The sequence below is a fragment of the Scyliorhinus torazame genome, chromosome 16 (genome assembly GCF_047496885.1).
Source record: "Scyliorhinus torazame isolate Kashiwa2021f chromosome 16, sScyTor2.1, whole genome shotgun sequence".
NCBI classification, from domain to species: Eukaryota; Metazoa; Chordata; class Chondrichthyes; order Carcharhiniformes; family Scyliorhinidae; genus Scyliorhinus; species Scyliorhinus torazame.
The window spans coordinates 187,063,173-187,086,184 of record NC_092722.1 but is presented as its reverse complement, the minus strand read 5'-3'; the positions used below and the strand labels follow the sequence as shown (position 1 = coordinate 187,086,184).

The following is a 23,012-nucleotide window of genomic DNA, read 5'->3' as shown; positions in this document are numbered from 1 at the left end:
GCACTTTAACCTGCAGCTTCTGTCAGGGTCCCTCCTGTTTGTTTCCTATTGATCTCCTTATTTCCCCTTTGTTCTATTTTTGATCCACAGATTAGTAATGGACCTGTGACTTTAATGCAGCCTGTATCTTTAAGGCATCTTACACACAGCCGTTGCCTTTAATTCAGGCAGGAGAGATCAATGATGACTCAGTTTAACTGACTTGGCTGGCAGTCAATGAACTGGCTCAAAATGCTGGGCTTTGCTGGTAACCAGTGGCAACCGGTTCTGATTTCTATGGCATGTTTCTCAAGGGCGGGTGGTTTTTAGTTTCGATTTTGGTTCTGAAGCTGGAAGAGGCATCTCTGATTTTCTCTCTCCGACATGATGGGATCTCTCTCAAAACCCAGCGGAAGGACTCTTCCCTCACCCCAGTAAGGCTGGATGTCATTTTATTGAAACTACAAAGGATTGAGATTAAAAGTCGGGCTGGAAACTGGGTTTGATGCGAGTCAAAGAATCTTGAGCGAAGAAGATTCAAAAGTGAACCTTTGAGCTGAAGGCCCTGTTTAGTAAAGGCCAAAGCGTCCCTCTGGAAGAAATCCTACTGCCTGTGAGTACTGAATGAATGTTTGCGTGAGAAGAACATCACTAATAGTACACCGGTGCCGTTGATCAAGCAACGTGCTGGCATGAAAGCGTGCTGCAAAGAAGTACCATCGAAAGCAAGGACTCTTATCCTCTTTACGTTAATCCTTCTTATTTTTACCCCTTTCCATCCTTCTGTGTTTGTTTGTTTTCTGTGTGTGTGTGGGTAGAGTGTGGGACAGTTAAGGGGATAGTAGGTTCGCTTGCCATTATGCCGTTGTAGTTACTGCATATTACGTCTTTTTTTCTGTTATAAATAAACAGTAATTGTGTTTCTACGGACAAGCCTGGTGACTAAATTATTGGGCAGCAAAGGGCCAAAGATTTCAGGATTTTTATACAAATTATTGATTAATTCACGGGTGTTGGGGTTCCGGGGTTTGTGGGGCTGGAATTGACCGCGCATTGGCCCAGTGTATCGTTATCATTACACTTCATGTACCATGGATGTGCAAATTACAACTACCCCTGTACCCCCACTGCCCCTGGGCACTTGGCTCAGGGGCAACACTTCCAAATTCGGGCCTCCAGCACCATGGTGGATAGGTTTAGGATGCAGATAGGATGCAGAGCAGGGCTGAGAAGTGGCAGATGGAGTTTAACCCTGAAAAGTGTGAGGTTGTCCATTTTGGAAGGACAAATATGAATGCGGAATACAGGGTTAACGGTAGAGTTCTTGGCAATGTGGAGGAGCAGGGAGATTTTGGGGTCTATGGTCATACATCTTTGAAAGTTGCCACTCAAGTGGATAGAGCGGTGAAGCTAGCGTTCATTAACAGAGGGATTGAATTTAAGAGCCGGGAGGTGATGATGCAGCTGTACAAAATTTCGGTAAGGCCACATTTGGAGTACTGCGTACAGTTCTGGTCGCCTCATTTTAGGAAGGATGTGGAAGCTTTGGAAAAGGTGCAAAGGAGATTTACCAGGATGTTGCCTGGAATGGAGAGTAGGTCTTACGAGGAAAGGTTGAGGGTGCTAGGCCTTTTCTCATTAGAACGGAAAAGGATGAGGGGCGACTTGATAGAGGTTTATAAGATGATCAGGGGAATAGATAAGAGTAGACAGTCAGAAACGTTTTCCCCGGGTGGAACAAACCATTACAAGGGGACATAAATTTAAGGTGAATGGTGGAAGATATAGGGGGGATGTCAGAAGTAGGTTCTTTACCCAGAGAGTAGTGGGGGCATGGAGTGCACTGCCTGTGGAAGTAGTTGAGTCGGAAACATTAGGGACCTTCAAGCAGCTATTGGATAGGTACATGGATTAAGGTAAAAAGATATAGTGTAGATTTATTTGTTCTTAAGGGCAGCACGGTAGCATTGTAGATAGCACAATTGCTTCACAGCTCCAGGGTCCCAGGTTCGATTCCAGCTTGGGTCACTGTCTGTGCGGAGTCTGCACATCCTCCCCGTGTGTGCGTAGGTTTCCTCCGGGTGCTCCGGTTTCCTCCCACAGTCCAAAGATGTGCAGGTTAGGTGGATTGGCCATGATAAATTACCCTTAGTGTCCAAAATTGCCCTTAGCGTTGACCTTGGGTAGGGTGCTCTTTCCAAGAGCCGGTGCAGACTCAGTGGGCTGAATGGCCTCCTTCTGCACTGTAAATTCAATGATAATCTATGATTAATCTAGGACACAACATCGTGGGCCGAAGGGCCTGTTCTGTGCTGTATTTTCTAAGTCGGAGACCCTCTCTGTCACGCCGTAAATTCAGGCCCTGGAATCGATACGTTTCCTGATCAAGATCTCCTAATCATTACCAAGTTCTTCCCGCGTAACTGATTTACTTTGAACTCTCGTCGCTGTTGCTAAGTAGGCATATTGAAACGGAGAGAAAACCGGCAGTGCAGACAAAAAATATGTTGAGAGGTACGGCACAGCCTTTGACAAAGTGCAGAGATGTGTCAATGCAAAATGTTTTGGATAGTGAGAGGTTGAGGAGAGAACTAAAGGACAGACTGAAGGAAAGATAGTGTGAGTGAGAGCAGATCATAGTTATTATATTAGGGTAGAGATTAGTAGTAGGTTAGTGTGGATTGTATGTTTATTATCAACTGTTTATTATCTAGGAGTAAGTGTCGTATCCAATTGAGTGTAAATAAATCTTTAGTTTTGTTCAATATAAAACCTATTTGTGGTCGTTGTAAACACTGTGCAATCCATCCTCGGATTAGAACCACAAAGAACACCACAGCCTTTTTTTGGCCAATTAAATCCGTTTCCCTGATCACTGGACCACCTGATGGTGAAAACAGTTTCTCCAGATTGCACCTAAATGCACCCTTCATGATTTTGAACACCTCAGTCGAGTTTCACCTTAACCTTCACTGCTCTAATGAGAATGATCCCAAAGTCCCTACTTTCTCCACATAAAAGTACAACATGTAAACGAGGCGTCCAACTCATATACTCTGCCCTGGTGCTTGTTTTCTACATTAACAACAGTCCAATACCATGTTCCAATATCTCTTTCATCTCTTTTCCTGCAAACGCCTACTTCAAATATTCTTAAATATTGATGTGGTTTCTGCCTCCATCACTCATTCCCCATATGTCATCAAAAAATAATGCGATGCCTCAAAGGCCTGGTGATGGTGTTAGGCGGCGTGTAGATCACTCAGTTCAATAGCTCACAACAGTTGCCCAAATACCAAACCATTTATTTATTTAAAGGTCTTCAGGTACTCAGCAGAACAGAAAAGAAAGGAAATCAACACCTCGCTCTTCTTTGAGCCCAACTTCACACACAACGTATCCCTATTTATACAGGGCTGGTTTAGCTCAGTGGGCTAGACAGCTGGCTTGTGATGCAGGACAAGGCCAGCAGCGTGGGTTCAATTCCCGTACCCGCTGAGAATTCTGAATTCTCCCTTTGTGTACCCGAAAAGGCGCCGGAATGTGGCGACTAAGGGGATTATCACAATAATTTCATTGCAGTGTCAATGTAAGCCTACTTGTGACACTAAAAGATTATTTATTTAAACATGGGCGGCAAATCCGTTTCCCAGCAGGAAAAAAACTGAACACGATATATAATAGCAAATCAGATTAACAGTACGGGTCCTCATACAGGCCAAAGTTCAATCCAAATCAGTGGATTTTGAGATCAGCCTGAAGCACCCAGTGTGCACACAGCAAGTTCTTCACTCTCCAAGGCACCTTCCTTGCGTACAACAAATTGGTTTCCCTCCCTAGCAGGACTCAGTGCCCGGCTTATATAGTCTAGCAAGGCTACACAGCCGATTCTCGTCGCACTCATTCCTGATAGGGGTTTCCCGTCAATCTGCCATGTGACTTCCGGGTTGACCTCCTGTGGCCAACTTGGTAAATTTTCTCATTGTGAGAAACATCGCTGCTCATTTCTCATATCAGTCAAGAAACTGGAGAATCTTGTGAGAAAAGTATCGTCCTTCCAGCACACAGCCTCTGCTGACACCACCATAAGAACACGAGAAATATCAGGAGTAGACCACTCGGCCCTTCAAACCTTCTATACATTCCTGGCTGATCTTGAGCCTCAAGCAAGCATTCCCACCCACTCCCCATATACCTCAGTCTCTGGGAGCACAAAAACCCAAGTATGTTCCATTTCCTCACAGTCATGTGCTAAAAGAATCTCTTCTGCTCATTGTCCTAAATCTTTTAACATTTAATCTCAGATCTCCTTTTGCTAGGACCCTCGGCCACAGGAAACAGTTTCTCTCTGCTCTCTCTCATCCTTCGTAATTCTAACCACATCCATCAAATCGACAACAGTCTGATATTTATACACTGCAAATATTTCTTTTAATCGCCTCTTTTCCAACAAAAGCAGCTTAAATTTTTCATGTTTTATTTGCAATTCCTCTGCGTGGCAATAATCTAGTGAATCTGTGCTGAATCCACCCTACTGAGAGGCCATTCGACCCATCTAGTCTGCACCGATGCTCCGAAAGAGCACTCTACCTCGGCCCACTTCCCCCCCCCCCCCCCCCACCCCCCCCACCCCCAACCCACCCCCTATCCCCGTGACCCCACATTGATCAAAGCCAATCCACCTAACATGCACACCTTTGGACTGTGGGAGGAAACTGGAGCACCCGGAGGAAACCCACGCAGACACGGGGCGAAGGCGCAAACTCCACACGAAGAGTTACCCAAAACTGGAATTGAACCCGGGTCCCTGGTGCTGTGAGGTAGCAGTGCTAACCACTGTGCCGCCCAAATGCTTCACGTGATACAGTTGTGGTCCTATTCGTCAGATTCGCTATTTAACCCTGATTTGTATATTCTATTCTGAAATCCTGTTTTCTGTTCATTTTTATAGCATTACCTACTTGATGCAGTTACAACGGCCTTTTATGTTAAATCTGAAAATGCCCTTTAATCCAGAGGTTATAAGATCAAAGGGTGAAGACTGGGAACTAGGCAATGCAACTGACACAAATCTGACACATCTGGATCAATAATTTTGACGCACATCGAAAAACATTCGAGACATCTGCATGTTTGTAACAGGACCTGTAAGAGGGTAGAGCTTGCTGCTGTAATCGCAGATACCTGGGCAGTAATTAGCAGGCATTAATCTACCGCATTAGTTCAGCTAGTGCTAAACTATGAAAGCCCAGCTGGAACCATTTAGTGAGCTCCACGGTGAGGTCACTTGCTTGACATCACTGAACTTTCCCTCTTTGTTCATATTGCTAAACAATGTCATTTTATACTAAAGGATAGTCATTACAGCAAAAGAAACAATCATCACTGGGAATACTATGTAAACACTAGAATTAGCGTATCCCACATTACAAAGTCGTCATTTTCCTTTATTTATATAGGGTTGCAAGTCGCTTGAACTTGCTCTGCCTATTAGCTACTATGCACCTCAACTCCATTTACTTGCCTTTGCTCTATGTTGCTTGATACCCTCATACTATTGGCCAAAGTTTAAATCACCCCCTTTAATGCTTTAACACTTTTGTGTTCTAGGAGCGAAGCATTGAATCAGAAACCTGGCTAATTCCCATCCCCTATATTTTGTCACTTATAAACTCCCCCCACCCCCCTCCTTTATTATATTCACAGTCAAAATTAGACCAGTGCTGCAATTCGGGGATTAAACCTGGGGACTTTCCATTGCAGGTTGGAATGAACCTGACTGGTCAGTGGGAAGCTGGAATCAAGCCTTCTCCCAGCTCTTTGGGAAGGAGACGCTGGGTTTACAGGGCACAACCCAGAGGTTTTGCAAATGGTTAATTGTAAATTAATTGAGTGTTTAATTGAACTCAGGTGGTGGGCAGTAACTGGGGATTCACTCGAGTTCCTATATACAGATGCAGTCTGAAACTATGCTTTTTGGGTTTTGGAGGTGCATGTTTGTAATGTGTTTCCCCGTAAATGAAATCTTCTAAATACTGGTTTCAGTTCTCCCCTTCAGCCGGTCTACTGAGCTGGATCTGAAAGCTAAATGTTGTTCCAGATCCTGACTTACATCATTGTTATTATTTACCACGAGCCACACCCTTTCTATTCCGAGACAGAAGTCTGCATTTTGACTAGACAAAATAGAAGGTACTGTTATCTGGTGTTTACGTGGATCTTCGCAACAGACAGTCCATGTACCACTGAGACATTAAGGGCGCTTACTCATGCAGAGGCAGCAAGCACTTCTGGAGGACGTTACTGTCAGGAGCACAGTTCCGTTCAAGTTGAATCGCCGAGAGATGAAAACGGTTTGAAAAAGGAAAAGAAAACTGGCTGTTTGTTTGCAGCCAATGGAATCCTAATCCAGGCAGAACGCTTCTTGGCAAACACCGTGCATTTTCAGCTATATAATGTATTCGGCACCGTGCCCTTCAAAGAGAGTAGGGTAGAGTACAAGAACAAACAATTGAACTTTGGCAAACGTAGCAGGCTGTGACTTTAGGGAGATCTCTGAAAATTCTTTCGGCGTGAAATTCCCTCGCTTAGCACCGCATTTGTGCGGCGCTCTGTGCCGCCTGTCACTTCCCGCACGGTGCTGTGAGAAGGGCACACACGTAGCCTGTGCCAGAGGAGCTCGAATTGACACTTTCCTGATGTCACACCGGCCAATGGTTGATATGGTGCCAAGATACCAAATATGGACCTCACACGGCTTCGTAGATTGCTCCGTGACCCACTGCAAGTTGGGCCCTGCATTAATGCAAGATTAGATTTTAAATTTAGATTTGTCACGTGTATCGAGGTACAGTGAAAAGTATTGTTCTGCGTACATCATTACATACACGAAACATAGAACATATGATAAACATGAGGATACATAATGAAAATACATAAACATTGACAGCGGGCAAGTATAGGGTATATAATGCTGCAACTGTAGAGAAGATGCGTGGAAAGATCAGTTCAGTCCATAAGAGGGTCATTCAGGAGTCTGGTAACAGCGGGCAAGAAGCTGTTTTTGAATCTATTGGTGCGTATCTCCTGCCCGATGGGAGAGGTTGGAAGAGAGAATAGCCCAGGTGGGAGGGGTCTTTGATTATGCTGCCCGCTTTCCCCAGGCAGCGGGAGGTGGAGATGGAGTCAATGGATGGGAGGCAGGTTCGTGTGATGGACTGGGCGGTGTTCACGACTCTCTGAAGTTTCTTGCGGTCTTGGGCCGAGCAGTTGCCATACCAGGCTGTGATGCAGCCCGATAGGATGCTTTCTATGGTGCATCTATAGAATTTCCTTGAAGGGCCAGAAGCCTAAATTACAGGTAAGATCATTTTAGAGAATTTCTTTTCAGTTGCAAGTGTCTGAATGTCTGGAGTCTATTTGGAGGGTGCTGTGGTGAGCTGCTGTATTTACCAGCGTGTTGTGCATCCTCACTGGGATGGCAGACAGTCAGTCACTAGAACAGGTTGCAATGGGTCTGAACCAATCGTGGCAGTGGGTCTGGAACTGCTGGATGACACGGAGATGGGGCAAAGGTTGCAGAGAGGTACAGCATCTCGTTAACTATTCTGCCACGCCAAATGTTTAGATCCATGCAGTTTCGAGATTTTGCCAGAAAGGAGATATAGAGCTTCCCGGTGGAGCTGGCCTCCACATTGCTGGAGGAGGTGCTGACGACAGGGGGACTGGAGAAGGGGGTAGGGTCGGCGGTTTGCGGGGCTATTTTGGAGGAGGAGAAAACGCCGCTGGAAGAGGTCAAGGCAAAGTGGGAGGAAGAGTTGGGAGAGGGTATGGAGGAGGGGTTCTGGTGTGAGGTGCTCCGGAGAGTGAACGCCTCCACCTCGTGTGCGAGGTTGGGGCTGATACAGCTGAAGGTGGTATATAGAGCACACCTCACAAAGGCGAGGACGAGCCGGCTCTTTGAGGGGGTAGAAGATGTGTATGAACGTTGCGGGGGGAGCCCCGCAAACCACGTTCATATGTTTTGGTCCTGTCCAAAGCTGGAGGATTACTGGAAGGAGGTTTTTAGGGGGTGCACGTGAAACTGGACCCGGGCCCTTGATAGGCCATATTCGGGGTGTCGGACCAGCCAGGGTTGGAAATAGGTCGGAGCAGATGTTGTAGCCTTCGACTCGTTGATTGCCCGAAGGCAGATCCTGATGGGTTGGAGAGCAACCTCCCCACCCTGTGTCCTGGCGTGGCGGGGGGACCTGTTGGAATTGTTGACTCTTGAGAAGGTTAAGTTTGAACTGAGGGGAAGGATGTAGGGGTTCTCCAATTCATGGGCATTATTCATTATGCGCTTTTGAGAACTGGATAACATCGAACATTAGTTGGGGGGGTTGGTTGGGGGGGGGGGGGTTGGGGGGAGGGGGGCTGTGTGTGTTAATGGCGACTATGGGTGATTCCTGATTCCTTTTTGTCATTTGTTTGTGTGAACATGTGGGCTAATGTTTGGGGTTTGGTGGGAGGATGGGATCGTTGTTATTGATATGGGGATTGACATATTCGTTACTAATTATTGTTTATTGTTGGTGGGTGTAAGTTTGGGAGAAAATGTGAAAAAGGAGAATAAAATTTTTTTTTTTTTTTTAAACTATTCTGCCAAGTCAGAGCTGGACTCCTGCAAGTGAGAAGGGGTCCCCTCTAGTCGATCTCCTTGGTTGATCCCAAACAAGGGTTAAGCAGAGGATTGAGTTACTTTTTAAAGTACATGCCTTTTCCAAATCAGAACGCATTTAACTATTTCAGTTCTGAGCATTAAAAACTCCATCAACCAAGGTTTTGCTGAGCCAAAGAAAAGAGCAAATGTATTAACTGCTAAATGAAAGAAAAATAATGAAACACAGCGTCAAGCATTCGGTCCTCGCGCAGTCATTCATGCGGTGCGCACCAAGGGGAGTTAGAGTCCAATAAAAAGGTGGAGAAAAAAAACAATCAAGTGTTGTTTAATTGTCCTTGAGGCTTAGATTTCAAATGCTGTGACCAATTTGGGTTAGCTGGTTTTATGGATGCAGTCAGATGTAGAAGATATTGCAACTATTGCGAGATGTCATAGATCATAGAATTTACAGTGCAGAGGGAGGCCATTCGGCCCATCGAGTCTGCACCGGCCCTTACAAAGAGCACCCTACCCAAGCCCACGTATCTACCCTATCCCCGTAACCCCCACTTAACCTTTTTGGACACTAAGGCAATTTAGCATGGCCAATCCACCTAACCCGCACATCTTTGGACTGTGGGAGGAAACCAGAGGAAACCCACGCAGACACGGGGAGAACATGCAGACTCCGCACAGACAGTGACCAAGTCGGGAATCGAACTTGGGACCCTGGAGCTGTGAAGCAACTGTGCTAGCTACCGTGCTGCCCTCAAACCAAATGTTGGTTTGCTGGTAGATGTCCGGTGGAGTTGGCTTCTCAAACTGGGCAACAGTGCTATTCCAAGAAAGAGAGAGAGAGAGAGAAGCCCCCAGCTTGTTTCCTCTAATGAAGACTTTTTGACACCGTTCTCTAATTAATGCAGCCTTGCCTTGAAATACTTTACCCATTGTGTATTTGCTTGACATTTTGGGTGCATTTCTCTGTGGCAGCCATTGTTTCAATATCCAGTGCCTTTCACTTGTCATGTCTCTTCCTTAAGACAGTTAGGAGTTTCAATAGGTGTCTGGATTGTCTCTCCACACTCGCCTGAGGGGGGTATAGCCTGGTAAGGCTTGTTTTCTGTCAGTGTCAGTATATAGCAGTGTTGGATTTTTCAGATTTAATATGGTTCACACAACTTGCATTTATATAGCACCTTTAACATAGTAAAACATTCACTCCCTCCATCACTGATGCACAGTGGCTTTCGTGTGTACCACCTACAAGATGCACTGCAGCAACTCGCCAAGGCTCCTTAGGCAGCACCTTCCAAATCCGCGATCTCGATCACCTGGAGCAGACACGTGGGAACACCATCGCCGTCACCACGTTCTCCCCCAACAGACCAACCTGACTTGGACATATATGACTGTTCCTTTACTGTTACTGGGTCAAAATCCAGGAATTCCCTTTCTCACAGCGTCTACACCACGCGGACTGCTGTTGTTCAAGAAAGCAGCTCACCATCCCCTCCTCAAGGGCAATTGGGGATGGACAATAAATGCTGGCATAGCCAGTGATACTCAACGTCATGAAAGGATTAGGATAGAAAATAATCGCAAAGACTTCACTGAAACATTAATAAAACTTTTAACACTGAACCACATAAAGAGGTGATTCAAAGCTTGGGGCCAGATTCTTCCTTTCTAAGGCTAAGTGTGGAGGATCTGCGGCGACGTTGAAAAAAAAACGGCGGCGCCCCCTCACCGATCCTGTGAACAGTGAGGGGGTTAGAAGCCACGGCGCGTAAAACCTCCGGCCTCCGTGAAATAAAGGGTCGGAGAACGGCCGGATCCGTGGCCCCGCATGCGCACGCTGATGATCTGCAGCGGTCGCGCCGTAAAACACGGACCCGATCCGCCACAGCGTGGCGCCCCTGGCCACCCCCCACCAGTCCTTCCAGCCCCCGTGGAAGCCCCCCCCCCCCCCGCTGACCAGCAGCACGGCTTCCGCCCGACTGCAGCGGTGCTGGACGCAGTCTTCTTAAAAGAGCACAGTACGAAGTCTTACAAGACCAGGTTAAAGTCCAACAGGCTTGTTTCGATGTCACTAGCTTTCGGAGCGCTGCTCCTTCCTCAGGTGAATGAAGAGGTATGTTCCAGAAACATATATATAGACATGAAATTCAGGTCCCAGTTGAGGCCGCACTCATGTGTTCCCTTCCAGTCGGGGAACACTTCAGCAATCAAGGGCATTCAGCCTCTGATCTCCGGGTAAGCGTTCTCCAAGGCGGCCTTCGGGACGCGCGACAACGCAGAATCGCCGAGCAGAAACCTATAGCCAAGTTCCGCACACATGAGTGCGGCCTCAACCGGGACCTGGGATTCATGTCGCATTACATTCATCCCCCACCATCTGGCCTGCGAAATCCTACCAACTGTCCTGGCTTGACACAATTCACACCTCTTTAACCTGGGGTTACCCCATCTCTGGATCTGTAAAGATTTAATCACCTGCTAATGCTCGCATTCCAAGCATCTGGCATCTTTGAATTTGTCTATATATATGTTTCTGGAACATACCTCTTCATTCACCTGAGGAAGGAGCAGGGCTCCGAAAGCTAGTGGTATTGAAACAAACCTGTTGGACTTTAACCTGGTGTTCAGCCCAGTCCAACGCCGGCATCTCCACATCATTCTTAAAAGAGGACAAGAGCGGCAGCTCATGGCATGACTGCCTTTGGCGGAGTGAAGGAGGTGCGGGATGCACAAGAGGCCAGCATCGAAGGAGCACAGAGTTGTGGAGCTGGAGGTAGCTCCAGAGTTAGGGAGGGGTAGCTGACTCCATGGAGTGATTTGAAAACAAGCATGTGCATGCAACTTGAATCTCAACACCGAAACTAAGCACTCCAGCCAATAGCTAGTCACAAGTGTAAACTAGCTGACACTACGCAACCAACCCGTGAACACACTTTAAATGCAGAACCTTTCACTCTTCAGAATATGGAACCTCGCTGTTTTTATGTTGGATGATGTGCTACCACTAGCGCAGCTGCTTCCCAGGCTGTGAGTGTCAGGGCTGCCAATGGGAAATCTTGGATTTAACGCGACTGTCAAGTGAGACAACGTTTTGCTTGTTAATCTTTTGGGTGCAGGCAGCATTAACACAGGCACTGAGCAACTTTAAAAGCAGTTTTTGTTCCCGAGACATGGCATCCATCTATCACGTGCCCTTTAACTAAATAGCAGCGTATGATTTAAATTACTATTTCAAAGACTCTGTGAGCAAAGCGTCTCGACAGAACCAGTCTGACTCTCATACCCCTTAAAACATTAAATTATCCAATGTCAATATTTAATTTACCGTACCCTATTTCAGGCAGCATATTTCAGTGCTAGTGTCATTGTCCAGAGAACTGACATAGGAGTGTTTCTGAAGCACAATGAGAAAGTCTTCTCTCGAAGTTGTATGTGGTGACTGTCTTGTAAATCCCTTTTATAAAGGACAGTTTTATAATACCGGTGTAGCGAGCGCGCAGAGGAAATAGTCTTGCTGTCGCTGTACAGACTGCATTTTTAAGAGTAAGGATAAGACAATGCATTCTTAGTGGTGAGGATAGCAAGGTGCAAACACAACAAAATAAGACCAGGGTTTGCGAAGCGTAGCGAAAGTTATTCAGCAAGACATTTCCCCGCCCCGCCCCAGAAACCTTTATAATGCTGCTGCTTTTTAAAATCAGATTCAAGGCATTCTCCGAGTGAAAGAAAAAGCTTTGCATTTATATAGCACCTTCCCCACTCAGTACGTCGCAAAGGACCTTACAGCCAATGAAGTCATTTTTATTTTGAAGTGTAGTCACTGGGTGTAATGCAGGAAGCCCAGCAGCCAGTCTGTGCACAGCAGGATCCCGCAAACAGCAATGGACATATCATCTATTTTTTTGGGGGGTGATGCGGATTGAGGATTAAATAATTGCCAGTACGCTGGTGATATCCTTGCTGTTCTTCAAAATACTGCCACGGGAGATCCAGCTGAGAGAAAGCAGACTCTGTAATCTTCAAGGCAGCCCTTCCGACAGTGTGGAGCTTCCTCATGGCTAGGCCGAAGTGCCAACCCTGATTTGTGTGCTGGAATCCCTGGAGCGGGACTTGAACCTGCTGCCTTCTGACTCAGAGGCCAGAGTGTGGCCCACTGAACCCACAGCTATTTGGCCTGGCTGTGAATTAGGCGAGCGAAATACCACCCCGAACCAGTAGAACGGCTCTTCTGAAGTCAGAAGTATTGTTTGATCAGGGAAGAAAGGCAGGTCACCTGACCAGAGATCAGAACACCAACGCCCAAGGGGAGAAATTAATTGCATCCAATGTCACTAATGAGAAAAAGACTGTAGAGTGTCCTGTGTCTTTTTAAAAATCAATCTGCAGAAAAGGTTATTCAGAATTAATAAATATTAATTTCTGGTTATTCTGCCGTTTGGCCTGTGACATCTCACACAGAGGATATGACCACTCCCTTAGGGTGTTGTTTTCTCTCTGCTTCTCCTCTTTCGTCATGTTCCGTGTCTGATTTTTGCCCGTGTGAACTTCTCATTTTGCATCTCTCTGTCCTTTCTGCTTTGCTCTCAAGACTCTTGGTAGAGAAAGTATGGCACTCAACTCCTTTCTCACCGACTGCTCTCCTAATCATCTTAGTTTGCCTTATGTGAAATGAAAATGAAAATCGCTTATTGTCACGAGTAGGCTTCAATGAAGTTACTGTGAAAAGCCCCTAGTCGCCACATTCCGGCGCCTGTTCGGGGAGGCTGTTATGGGAATTGAACCGTGCTGCTGGCCTGCCTTGGTCTGCTTTCAAAGCCAGCGATTTAGCCCAGTGAGCTAAACCAGCCCCCTCATTCCCATCGCCTTGTAAACCCCTGGACCGTTCCACCATTTTGGCGCTTCCCACCACCTCCACACAGAAACTATCGGCTGGATTCTCCGTACCCGACACCGAAATCGTGATCGGCGATCGGGGAGGGAATGGATTCCACGGCGGAACCGAGGCCGGCGCCCGTTCGCCATGCTGCGCGCAGTTGCAAGGCCGTTGGCGCGTCATCGGCCGGTAACCCATGATTGTTCTGCCCCCAATGGTCCGCGTTCCCGACGGCACAGGCCACGTGTGGTCCCAGCGGTCGGGAACCCGGCGTGCCGGCTGTGGACAGTGTCCAGCGCGGCCACACTCATCCGGGATCCGTGCCGCTGGCCGGGGGGGGGGGGCTTCTGCTATCGCTGGGGGGTCTGGTGGGGGATGGCCAGGACGTGAGCTGCGGGGTCGCGGTTGGCGGGTTAGGGTTCTAGCACGGCGCCACTGGTGCAGGTCGTCAGCCCTGCGCATGCGTGGCACAGGACCCGGCCATTCTCCGGCCGTTTTCGGTGCAGTCCGTGGGTGTTCCCCTCACTGGTACTGGAATCAGTGAGGGGTTTGCGATGGTTTTCCTGTTGTGAACTTCCCGCGGACTCTCTGTTCGTGCCAGCACTTAGACTCAGGAACGGATAATCCAGCCCTATGTGTTTTCCTCCCCTGTCCCTGCAATCCTGTCATTCAGCTCACTTGCAAACCCTCCCAGCTACTCCCTCCGCACTCCATTCCACAGGATTAATATAAAATTAGCCTTAGTTAAAGAGATCAAGTCCACGTACGCTTAGGCTTTAGGGAGAAACTGAGGCTTTCAAGTAAAACCTTTAATGAAGGCCTTGAGAGACAATTTAATTTAGAATGTAATTATACCACTGCGCATGATGTAATTATATATTTTTAAAAAGTGTGTTTAAACCCTTATTTTTGGACGGCTTAAATGTCAGTAACAGAGAGATTGCAATGACAACTTAAAAAAACATTTTCAGAAAGAATTCTGAATGAATTTCTGGAACCAGGCAGCCAGATTAGACAATCTCAAAATAATATACTCAACCTGCCTTTCGTGCTACACCGGGCGGCAGCTTCAACATTACACATCAGACTGCCACCTACGGGACTAAGAGGTACTGCAGTTACCTAGAATAAGCACTTCCGATGAAACGCATGCCCCAGATACCAAGGCCGCGACTTTTTGCACCTTTCCCGGCAGTGGGATTTTCCACCCCCTCTTCCCCCCCACCGCCCCCGCCGGTTGCCGAATTCTCCGGCACCGGATATTCGGCGTGGGCGGGAATCGCGCCGCGCCGGTTAGCGCCCCCCCACCCGCGATTCTCCGGCCCGGATGGGCCGAAGTCCTGCTGCTAAAATGCCTGTCCTACCGGCGTAGATTAAACCACCTACCTTACCGGCAGGACAAGGCGTCGCGGGCAGGCTCCGGGGTCCTGGGGGGGGGCGCGGGGCGATCAGGCCCCGGGGTTGCCCCCACGGTGGCCTGGCCCGCGATCGGGGCCCACCGATCCGCGGGCGGGCCTGTGCCGTGGGGGCACTCTTTCCCTTCCTCCTTCGCCATGGTCTCCGCCATGGCGGACGCGGAAGAGACTACCTCCACTGCGCATGCGTGGGAAACTGTCAGCGGCCGCTAACGCTCCCGCGCATGCGCCGCCCGGAGATGTCATTTCCGCGCCAGCTGGCGGGGCACCAAAGGCCTTTTCCGCCAGCTGGCGTGGCGGAAATTCGTCCGGCGCGGGCCTAGCCCCTTTAGGTTGGGGCTCGGCCCCCAAGATGCGGAGCATTCCGCACCTTTGGGGCGGTGCGATGCCCGACTGATTTGCGCCGTTTTGGGCGCCAGTCGGCGGACATCGTGCCGATACCGGAGAATTTCGCCCCGGATGTCCCATCACATAGTTAAATACGCAGAGTCCTCAACGGGTGGACGCACATGGGGCTAGATTCTCCGTTCCACCGCGGCAGATTTCTGGTTCAGAACGCCGGCGGGATACTCCATTTCGCCGGCCGGTCAATGGGGTTCCCCATTATGGGGCAACTCCACGCCGTCGGGAAACCCCCCGGGGTGCCGGCAACACGGAGAATCCCGACAACGGAGAATCCAGCCCACGGTCTCCGAAAGGAGAGGGATGGTTTGGATGCTTTGCTCCAGTTAATGGCAGTAAAATCCATGCAGCTTAACAAATGCAAATACTGGGCACGTTTCATACTTACATTCTAAACAGATCTTTAAGCTGCTTCTCTTTGACGTGAACAGTAACATTTCCAATCCACAACGATGCACAGGGCAGCCTGAGGGGGGGAGGGGGGGGGAAATATAATGACAAGATAATTGGACAAGGCAAAACTCCTCCCCCAACCACCGGCACCAAACACAGATGAACTGGTCACTCATCTGAATCGCGGAGTCTTGCCATGCACAAAACTGCTGTTTCACTCCAAAGTGCTTAACGATGCAAGAACAGTTTGAGTAAATACTAGCTTTTTAAAAACATATATAGACATATATACTTCCCACTACCTCTTGCATAGTGCAATGAAACACAATCTGGAAAATCTCACTTGTCAATCTTTTAACCGACAAAGTTTCTAGAACAACAAATCATCCCACTGTAACAGGACCGACAATGAGGGAAGAGGTCGGTTTTCCCATATATCAGTCACGCCTTTGAACATGTATCCCATTGGTGATGTTTGTTTACCATAATCTAACCCAAACACAGACTAATTCCTGAGTGTTAAAAATCGCTGGCAACATCCCCATTACTTTGAACAGCAGAAATGAAAGATGTGGAACCTGAGCTCACCCATTCGCCTTAGAGACTGGGACAGCTGGAGATTCTTCCATGGTCCTTTGCTCGGTTAGTTGATCCTAGCCAGAACTGCAACAATAAGGGTGATATCCTTCTCAAACTCACAGTTCTCTTCACTAGCCCTTCCTTCGTCGTCCTCACTCATATTTTTGTCACCTGCAGACTTGAACATTCCACATTTTAACCTGTGAAATCTGGAAGTCAACCCAAACTCTGCTGCCCTTGTCCTAACTTGCACCAAGTCTAGTTTACCCATCACCCTTGTGTTTGCTGACCTGCACTGGTTACCGTTTAAGCAACGCCTGGGTCTTAAAATGGTCATCCTGCTGTGCGAACTCCTCCATGGCTTCTCCCACTCCCTATTTCCGTAATCGCCTCCAGCCCGAGGAACCTCCGAGATATCTGCGCTCATCCAACTCTGAACTCTCGAGCAGCCCCAATTTCAAATGCTCTGCCAGTGGGCAGCCATGCCTTCAGCTGCCTGGTCCCGAAGCTCTGATACCCCCTCCCTAAACCTCCCCTCCATTCTGCATCACTGTCCTCATTAAAAACCCTCCTTAAAACTTACCTCTTTGACTAAATAAGCTTCTGGTCTCTTGCCCTAATATTGCTTTATGTGGATCAGTGTCAAATTTTGCTTTCTAATGCTCCAAAGACATTGGGATGTTTCATTATGTTAAAGGCCCTATATAATTATAAGTTGTTATTGTTGTTCCCTTCTCTCCCTTTGCATTCTTAGCCCCTCTTTCTCTCAGTCTCTTCCCTCCTCTCCATTTGGATTCAGTTAGTTCCCATTCCCTTCTCATTCTGGCTCTCTCCTCTTTCCCGCTCTTTCCTTTTATTCCAACTTTCTGTCCTTCATTGCTTTCTTTCACCTCCTTTGTTCTTCATTAAAAGTAAGGTCAAGGATCACACAGTGCTTCAGCAAGTCCCAAGCAAATATTGTTAACTCACTGAATCCCCCGCTATCAACATCCTGGGGGTTACCATTGATCAGAAACTGAAATGGACTGGCCATATTAATACTGTGGCTACCAGAGCAGGTCAGAGGCTAGGAATCCTACGGCAAGTAACTCACCTCCTGACTCCCCAAAGCCTGTCCAACACCTACAAGGCACAAGCTAGGAGTGTGATGGAATACTCTCCACTTGCCTGGATGAGCGCAGCTCCAACAACACTCAAGAAGCTCAACATCATCCAGGGCAAAGCAGCCCACTTGATTGGCACCACAAACATTCACTTCCTCCACCACCGACAAACCATAGCAGCAGTGTCAAATGATGCACTGCTTCAATAAGGCTCCTTAGGCAGCACCTTCCAAACCCACGACCACTACCATCTAGAAGGACAAGGGCCGCAGATATCTGGCAACCCCACCGCCTGGAGGTTCCCCTCCATGCCACTCTTCACTGTCGCTGGGTCAAGATCATGGAACTCCCTCCCTAACAGCACAGTAGGTGTACCGACACCAGAGGGATTGCAACAACTCAAGAAGGCAGTCACCACCCACTTTCTCAAGCGCAATCAGGGATGGGCAACAAATGTGGGCATAGCCAGCGACGGCCACATCTCGTGAAAATTAATTTTTTTAAATCCCAAGCCAGTTGACGAAATATGAAACTAGACACTACACTGTTCTTGATAATGGGTTTATTTACAGAATGCAGCACTATATGTGGCTACATCCGGTTATATTACATTTAGTAATATCTTGTTACTCATTTGCTTACTGCCAGAATGGTCGTATGCTTGATGTTCAGTAACACTCAAAGTCTTCAAATAAAGCAAATACTGTTTATTGAGTAACGATTATAAATTAACTGAGTTCATTGACTCTTCTATAACTATAACTGTCGATTAGATAAATAAGATTAAATATATATATAATGATGATTAACTGCACCTGCACACTAAGCTATCTCTCTCTAACTCTGATCAGTCATCACTCCCAACATGAAGAGGCGGGAACTCTGAGTTTCCTCATAGACATCTATCTGGTGCTGCCATCTACTGGTTATCTAGCACTTACTTATAGATGTTAACCCTTTACACACCTTCAGATATGAATCATAGAATTTACAGTGCAGAAGGAGGCCATTCGGCCCATCGAGTCTGCACCGGCTCTTGGAAAAAGCACCCTCCCCAAGACCACACCTCCACCCTATCCCCATCACCCAGTAACCCCACCCAAAGCTAAGGGCAATTTTGGACACTCAGGGCAATTTATCACGGCCAATCCACCTAACCTACACATCTTTGAACTGTGTTTGGAAACCGGAGCACCCGGAGGAAACCCACGCAGACACGGGGAGAACGTACAGACTCCGCACAGACAGTGACCCAAGCCGGGAATCGAACCTGGGACCCTGGAGCTGTGAAGCAATGGTGCTAACCACTATGCTACCGTGCTGCATATACAGATGACTACACATCCGACCTACCGTCCCTGTGACTCAGAAGCTCCTTTTCTCGGTGCTCTAGGTACTGAATCAAACAATGCCCTTCGCCTGCATATCTTAACAATATAATTAACATACCAATAACAAATGTAGACTTGAAAACACATTTAGATAAACTGGGGTCGATCTCCTCCGAGCAGAGAATCTTCAGGGAAGGCTTAATGGAGGTGTACAGAACCTTGAAGGATTTTGAGAGCATAAATACGGAGCAACTGTTTTCAGTGGCACCAGGATCAGTTACCACAATAGACAGATTTAAATTGATCGGCAAAACCACCAGAGACGCCAAGAGGAAAACAAAGTTGTGCAGCAAGTTGTGAACTGGAATCAGGGATTGGACAGGTGGCGGGAGCAGATTCAATAGGAACTTTCAATAAAGGAACTGAATCTTTTTTTAAATTTATTTACGGGATGTGTGCGTCGCTGGTTAGGCCAGCATTTATTGCCCATCCCTAGTTGCCCTTGAGAAGGTGGTTTGGAAGGTGTTGTCGAAGGAGCCTCGAGTACCTGCAATGTTGTTGCGGATGGTACACACAGGTGCCACTGTTCATCATTGGTGCAGGGATTGAATGTTTGTGGAAGGGAGAGCAATCAAGCTCTCCCTTCCACATAGAAACATAGCTCTGTTTTGTCCTGAATGGCGTTGAGCTTCTTGAGTGTTGTTGGAGCTGCACTCATCCAGGCAAGTGGAGAGTATTCCATTACACTCCTGACTTGTGTCTTGTAGATAGTGGACAGGCTTGGCTGGAAGGTGAGTTACTCACAGCAGGATTCCTATCCTTTGACCTGCTCTGGTAGCCACATAACTCATATGGCTAGTCCAGTTGCTGGTCAATGGTAAGCCTAAAGATGTTGATAGTGGGGGATTCAGTGATGGTAATGCCATTGGATTTCAAGGGGAGATGGTTAGATCCCTTCTTATCGGAGATGGTCATTGCCTGGCACTTGTGTCGAGCAAATGTGACATGACATTTTTCAGCCTTCGCCTGGATATTGTCCCGGTCTTGCTGCATTTGAACTGCTTCAGTATCTGCGGAGTCGTGAATGGTGCTGAACATTGTGCAGTCATCAGCGAACATCAACACTTCTGACCTTATGATGGAAGGGGGGTCATTGATGAAGCAGCTGAAGGTGGTTGGGACTAGGGCACTACCCCAAGGAACTCCTGCAGTGATGTCCTGGAGCTGAGATGATTGATATTCAGAAAACACAATCTTCCTTTGTGCCAAGTATGACTCCAACCAGTGGAGAGCTTTATCCCTGATTCTTACTGACTTACTGCGAGGGCTCCTTGATGCAATACCCAGTCAAACGCTGCCTTGATATCAGCATTAAATATAAATAAATGTGTGCATATTTGAAGAGAAAATATTTGAATGTGTTGTCACCAACTGCTGTTGTCCAAAAGAAATTTCATGACCTGAAATTGTTGAACTCAAGCGTTGAGACTATAATAATAATCGCTTATTGTCACAAGTAGGCTTCAATGAAGTTACTGTGAAAAGCCCCTAGTCGCCACATTCCGGCGCCTGCTCGGGGAGGCCGGGAAATGAACCCGCGCTGCTGCCTTGTTCTGCTTTACAGGCCAGCTGTTTAGCCCACTGTGCTAAACCAGCCCATGGCTGCGAAGCGTCTCATTGGAAGATGAGGTGCTGTTCCTCAAGCTTAACTTGAGCTTCAGTGGAGCAGTGCTGGATGCAGAGGATAGGGGCGTCCAGGGTGAGAGTCGGGGGGAGTTTTAGAATGGCAGACGGCTGGAAGCTCGGGGTCACATTTGCAGACCGTAGGGAAGGGTTGTAAACAAATCCAGTTGTAACTTGCAAAAGGAAATTCAATAAATACTGAAAAAGGAAATGTTTATTTATTTACTTAATACATTTAGAGCACCCAATTCTTCTTTTTTCCCCAATTAAGGGGCAATTTAGCATAGCCAATCCACCTAACCTGCACATCTCTGGGTTGCAGGGATGAGACCCACGCAGACACGGGGAGAATGTGCAAACTCCACACGGACAGTGAGCCGGGCCTGGGATTGAACCCGGGTCCTTGGCGGCGTGAGGCAGCAGTGCTAACCACTGCACCCCCATGAGGAAATATTGATGGGGTTATAGGGCAAGAGCAGGGCAGTACATGGTAGCACACTGGTAAGCACTGTTGCTTCACAGCACCAGGGCCCATGTTCGATTCCCGGCTTTGGTCACTGTCTGTGCAGAGTCTGCACGTTCTCCCCGTGTCTGCGTGGGTTTCCTCCGGGTGATCCGGTTTCCTCCCACAAGTCCCAAAAGACATGCTTGTTAGGTGAATTGGACATTCTGAATTCTCCCTCAGTGTACCCAAACAGGCGCTGGAATGTGGCGACTAGGGGATTCTCACAGTAACTTCATTGCAGTGTTATGTTAATGTAAGCCTACTTGTGACAATAAAGATTATTATATTTGTGGTATTATCAGGTATTGCAGTACCTGAGAGGCTGAAGACCATTGGTTAAACCTAGGAGTTTACCATTGGCTGTTTTGTATGTAGCTCCGCCCTGAGAGGCGGGGTATAAGAACCGGTGCCGTCCCAGCAGCCCTCATTCTGTACCGAAGCTGCTGGGGAACAGTTCTAGTCTATTAAAGCCTTCAGTTATGTTACTACCTCATTTTAATAGTAATTGATCGTGCTTCAATTTAATAGACTACACTTAAGCTGAAAGGATGGATCTCCGAATCAAGCCGGTGTGTCTGCAACTCAGCCCCCACACGGAGAGCTCGGCGGCGATCTTCAAGCATTGGCTGGTGTGCTTTAAAGGCTACCTCGAGACGGCCGGAGGCACACTCTCAGGGGAGCAGAAACTGCATCTCCTGCACTCAAGGGTAAGCCCTGGGATCTACACCCTCATCGAGGAGGTGGAGGACTTCGATGCAGCGATCGAACTGTTAAAAGGACATTATATCCGCCCTGTAAATCAGGTCTACGCACGTCACCTGCTTGCAACGAGACGGCAAAGCCCCAGGGAATCGTTGGAGTTCTATCGCGCGCTAATGGTGCTGGGCAGAAACTGTGGCTGCCCGCAAGTTTCGGGGAGCGAGCACACGGAACTCCTAATCCGGGATGCCTTCGTAGCAGGTATGAGCCCCTCAGAGATCCGCCAGCGGCTCTTAGAAAAAGACACCCTGGGACTTAGAGAGGCACGGGCCCTGGCAGGGTCCATGGACGTTGCCTCCAGAAACGCGCAATCCTATGCGTCCGACCGCGCGGCGGCCCCCTGGGCAGCGGGGCATCCCACAGCGGCAGCCCCACAGACTTTCCCCGTGTCCCCGCAAGCCTGCGCTGTAAGACGGCCCGCTAACTCCGTCGGGCCCCGCTGTTTCTTCTACAGACAGGCGAAGCACCCCCGCCAGCGCTGCCCGGCCCGCACCTCCACCTGCAAAGGGTGCGGCAAGAAGGGCCATTTTGTGGGGGTCTGCCAGGCACGAGCGGTGGCCGCGGTCTCCAGCGGCGACTCCGGACCGCCGCGGCAATCTTCTCTTCGGGCCCCAAGCAGCCAGCACTCACCGCCACCCCCCCTATCCTAGGGCCACGTGCGACCCACGGATGCAGCCATCTTGTTCCTCGGACACCACGCTGGACGGATGGGCGCCTCCATTTTGTCCATTCCCCGACCACCATGTGCGACCCATGGGAGACGCCATCTTGGATGGGGCCACAGCACGGCCGACTACACGCTGCCCGATCAAAACCCGCAACTACTTCATCTGGCCTCGGTGACTCTGGACCAAAATCGACTTGGACACTCTCAACAGCAACGACGACGGTCTTCATCAACGGCCACGAGACGTCCTGCCTGATCGACTCTGGGAGCACGGAGAGCTTTATACACCCCGTCACGGTAAGGCGCTGTTCACTTGTTACCCACCCTGTAAACCTAAGAATCTCCCTGGCCTCCGGTTCACACTCGGTGGAGATAAAGGGGTTCTGCCTAGCAAACCTCACGGTCCAAGGCAGGAAACTCAACAATTTCCGCCTTTATGTCCTGCCACACCTCTGCGCGCCTACACTCCTGGGGTTGGATTTCCAATGTAACTTGCAAAGCCTGACCTTCAAATTCGGCGGCCCTATACCCCATCTTACGGTCTGCGGCCTCGCGACCCTTAAGGTCGACCCGCTTTCCCTGTTTGCGAACCTCATCCCAGATTGCAAACCCGTCGCCACCAGGAGCAGACGGTACAGTGCCCAGGACCGGACCTTCATCAGGT

General features: G+C 48.4%; 1 protein-coding gene across 1 annotated transcript in view; it reads right to left on the bottom strand.

Annotated features, from left to right (window-relative positions):
* Positions 1-23,012, bottom strand: part of LOC140393308 (uncharacterized) — a 160,711-nt gene that overhangs the window by 7,917 nt on the left and 129,782 nt on the right. The window contains exon 13 of the mRNA XM_072479621.1: positions 15,717-15,794. Coding sequence (XP_072335722.1) covers positions 15,717-15,794 — 78 coding nt within the window. The remainder of the gene's footprint in view (positions 1-15,716; positions 15,795-23,012) is intronic.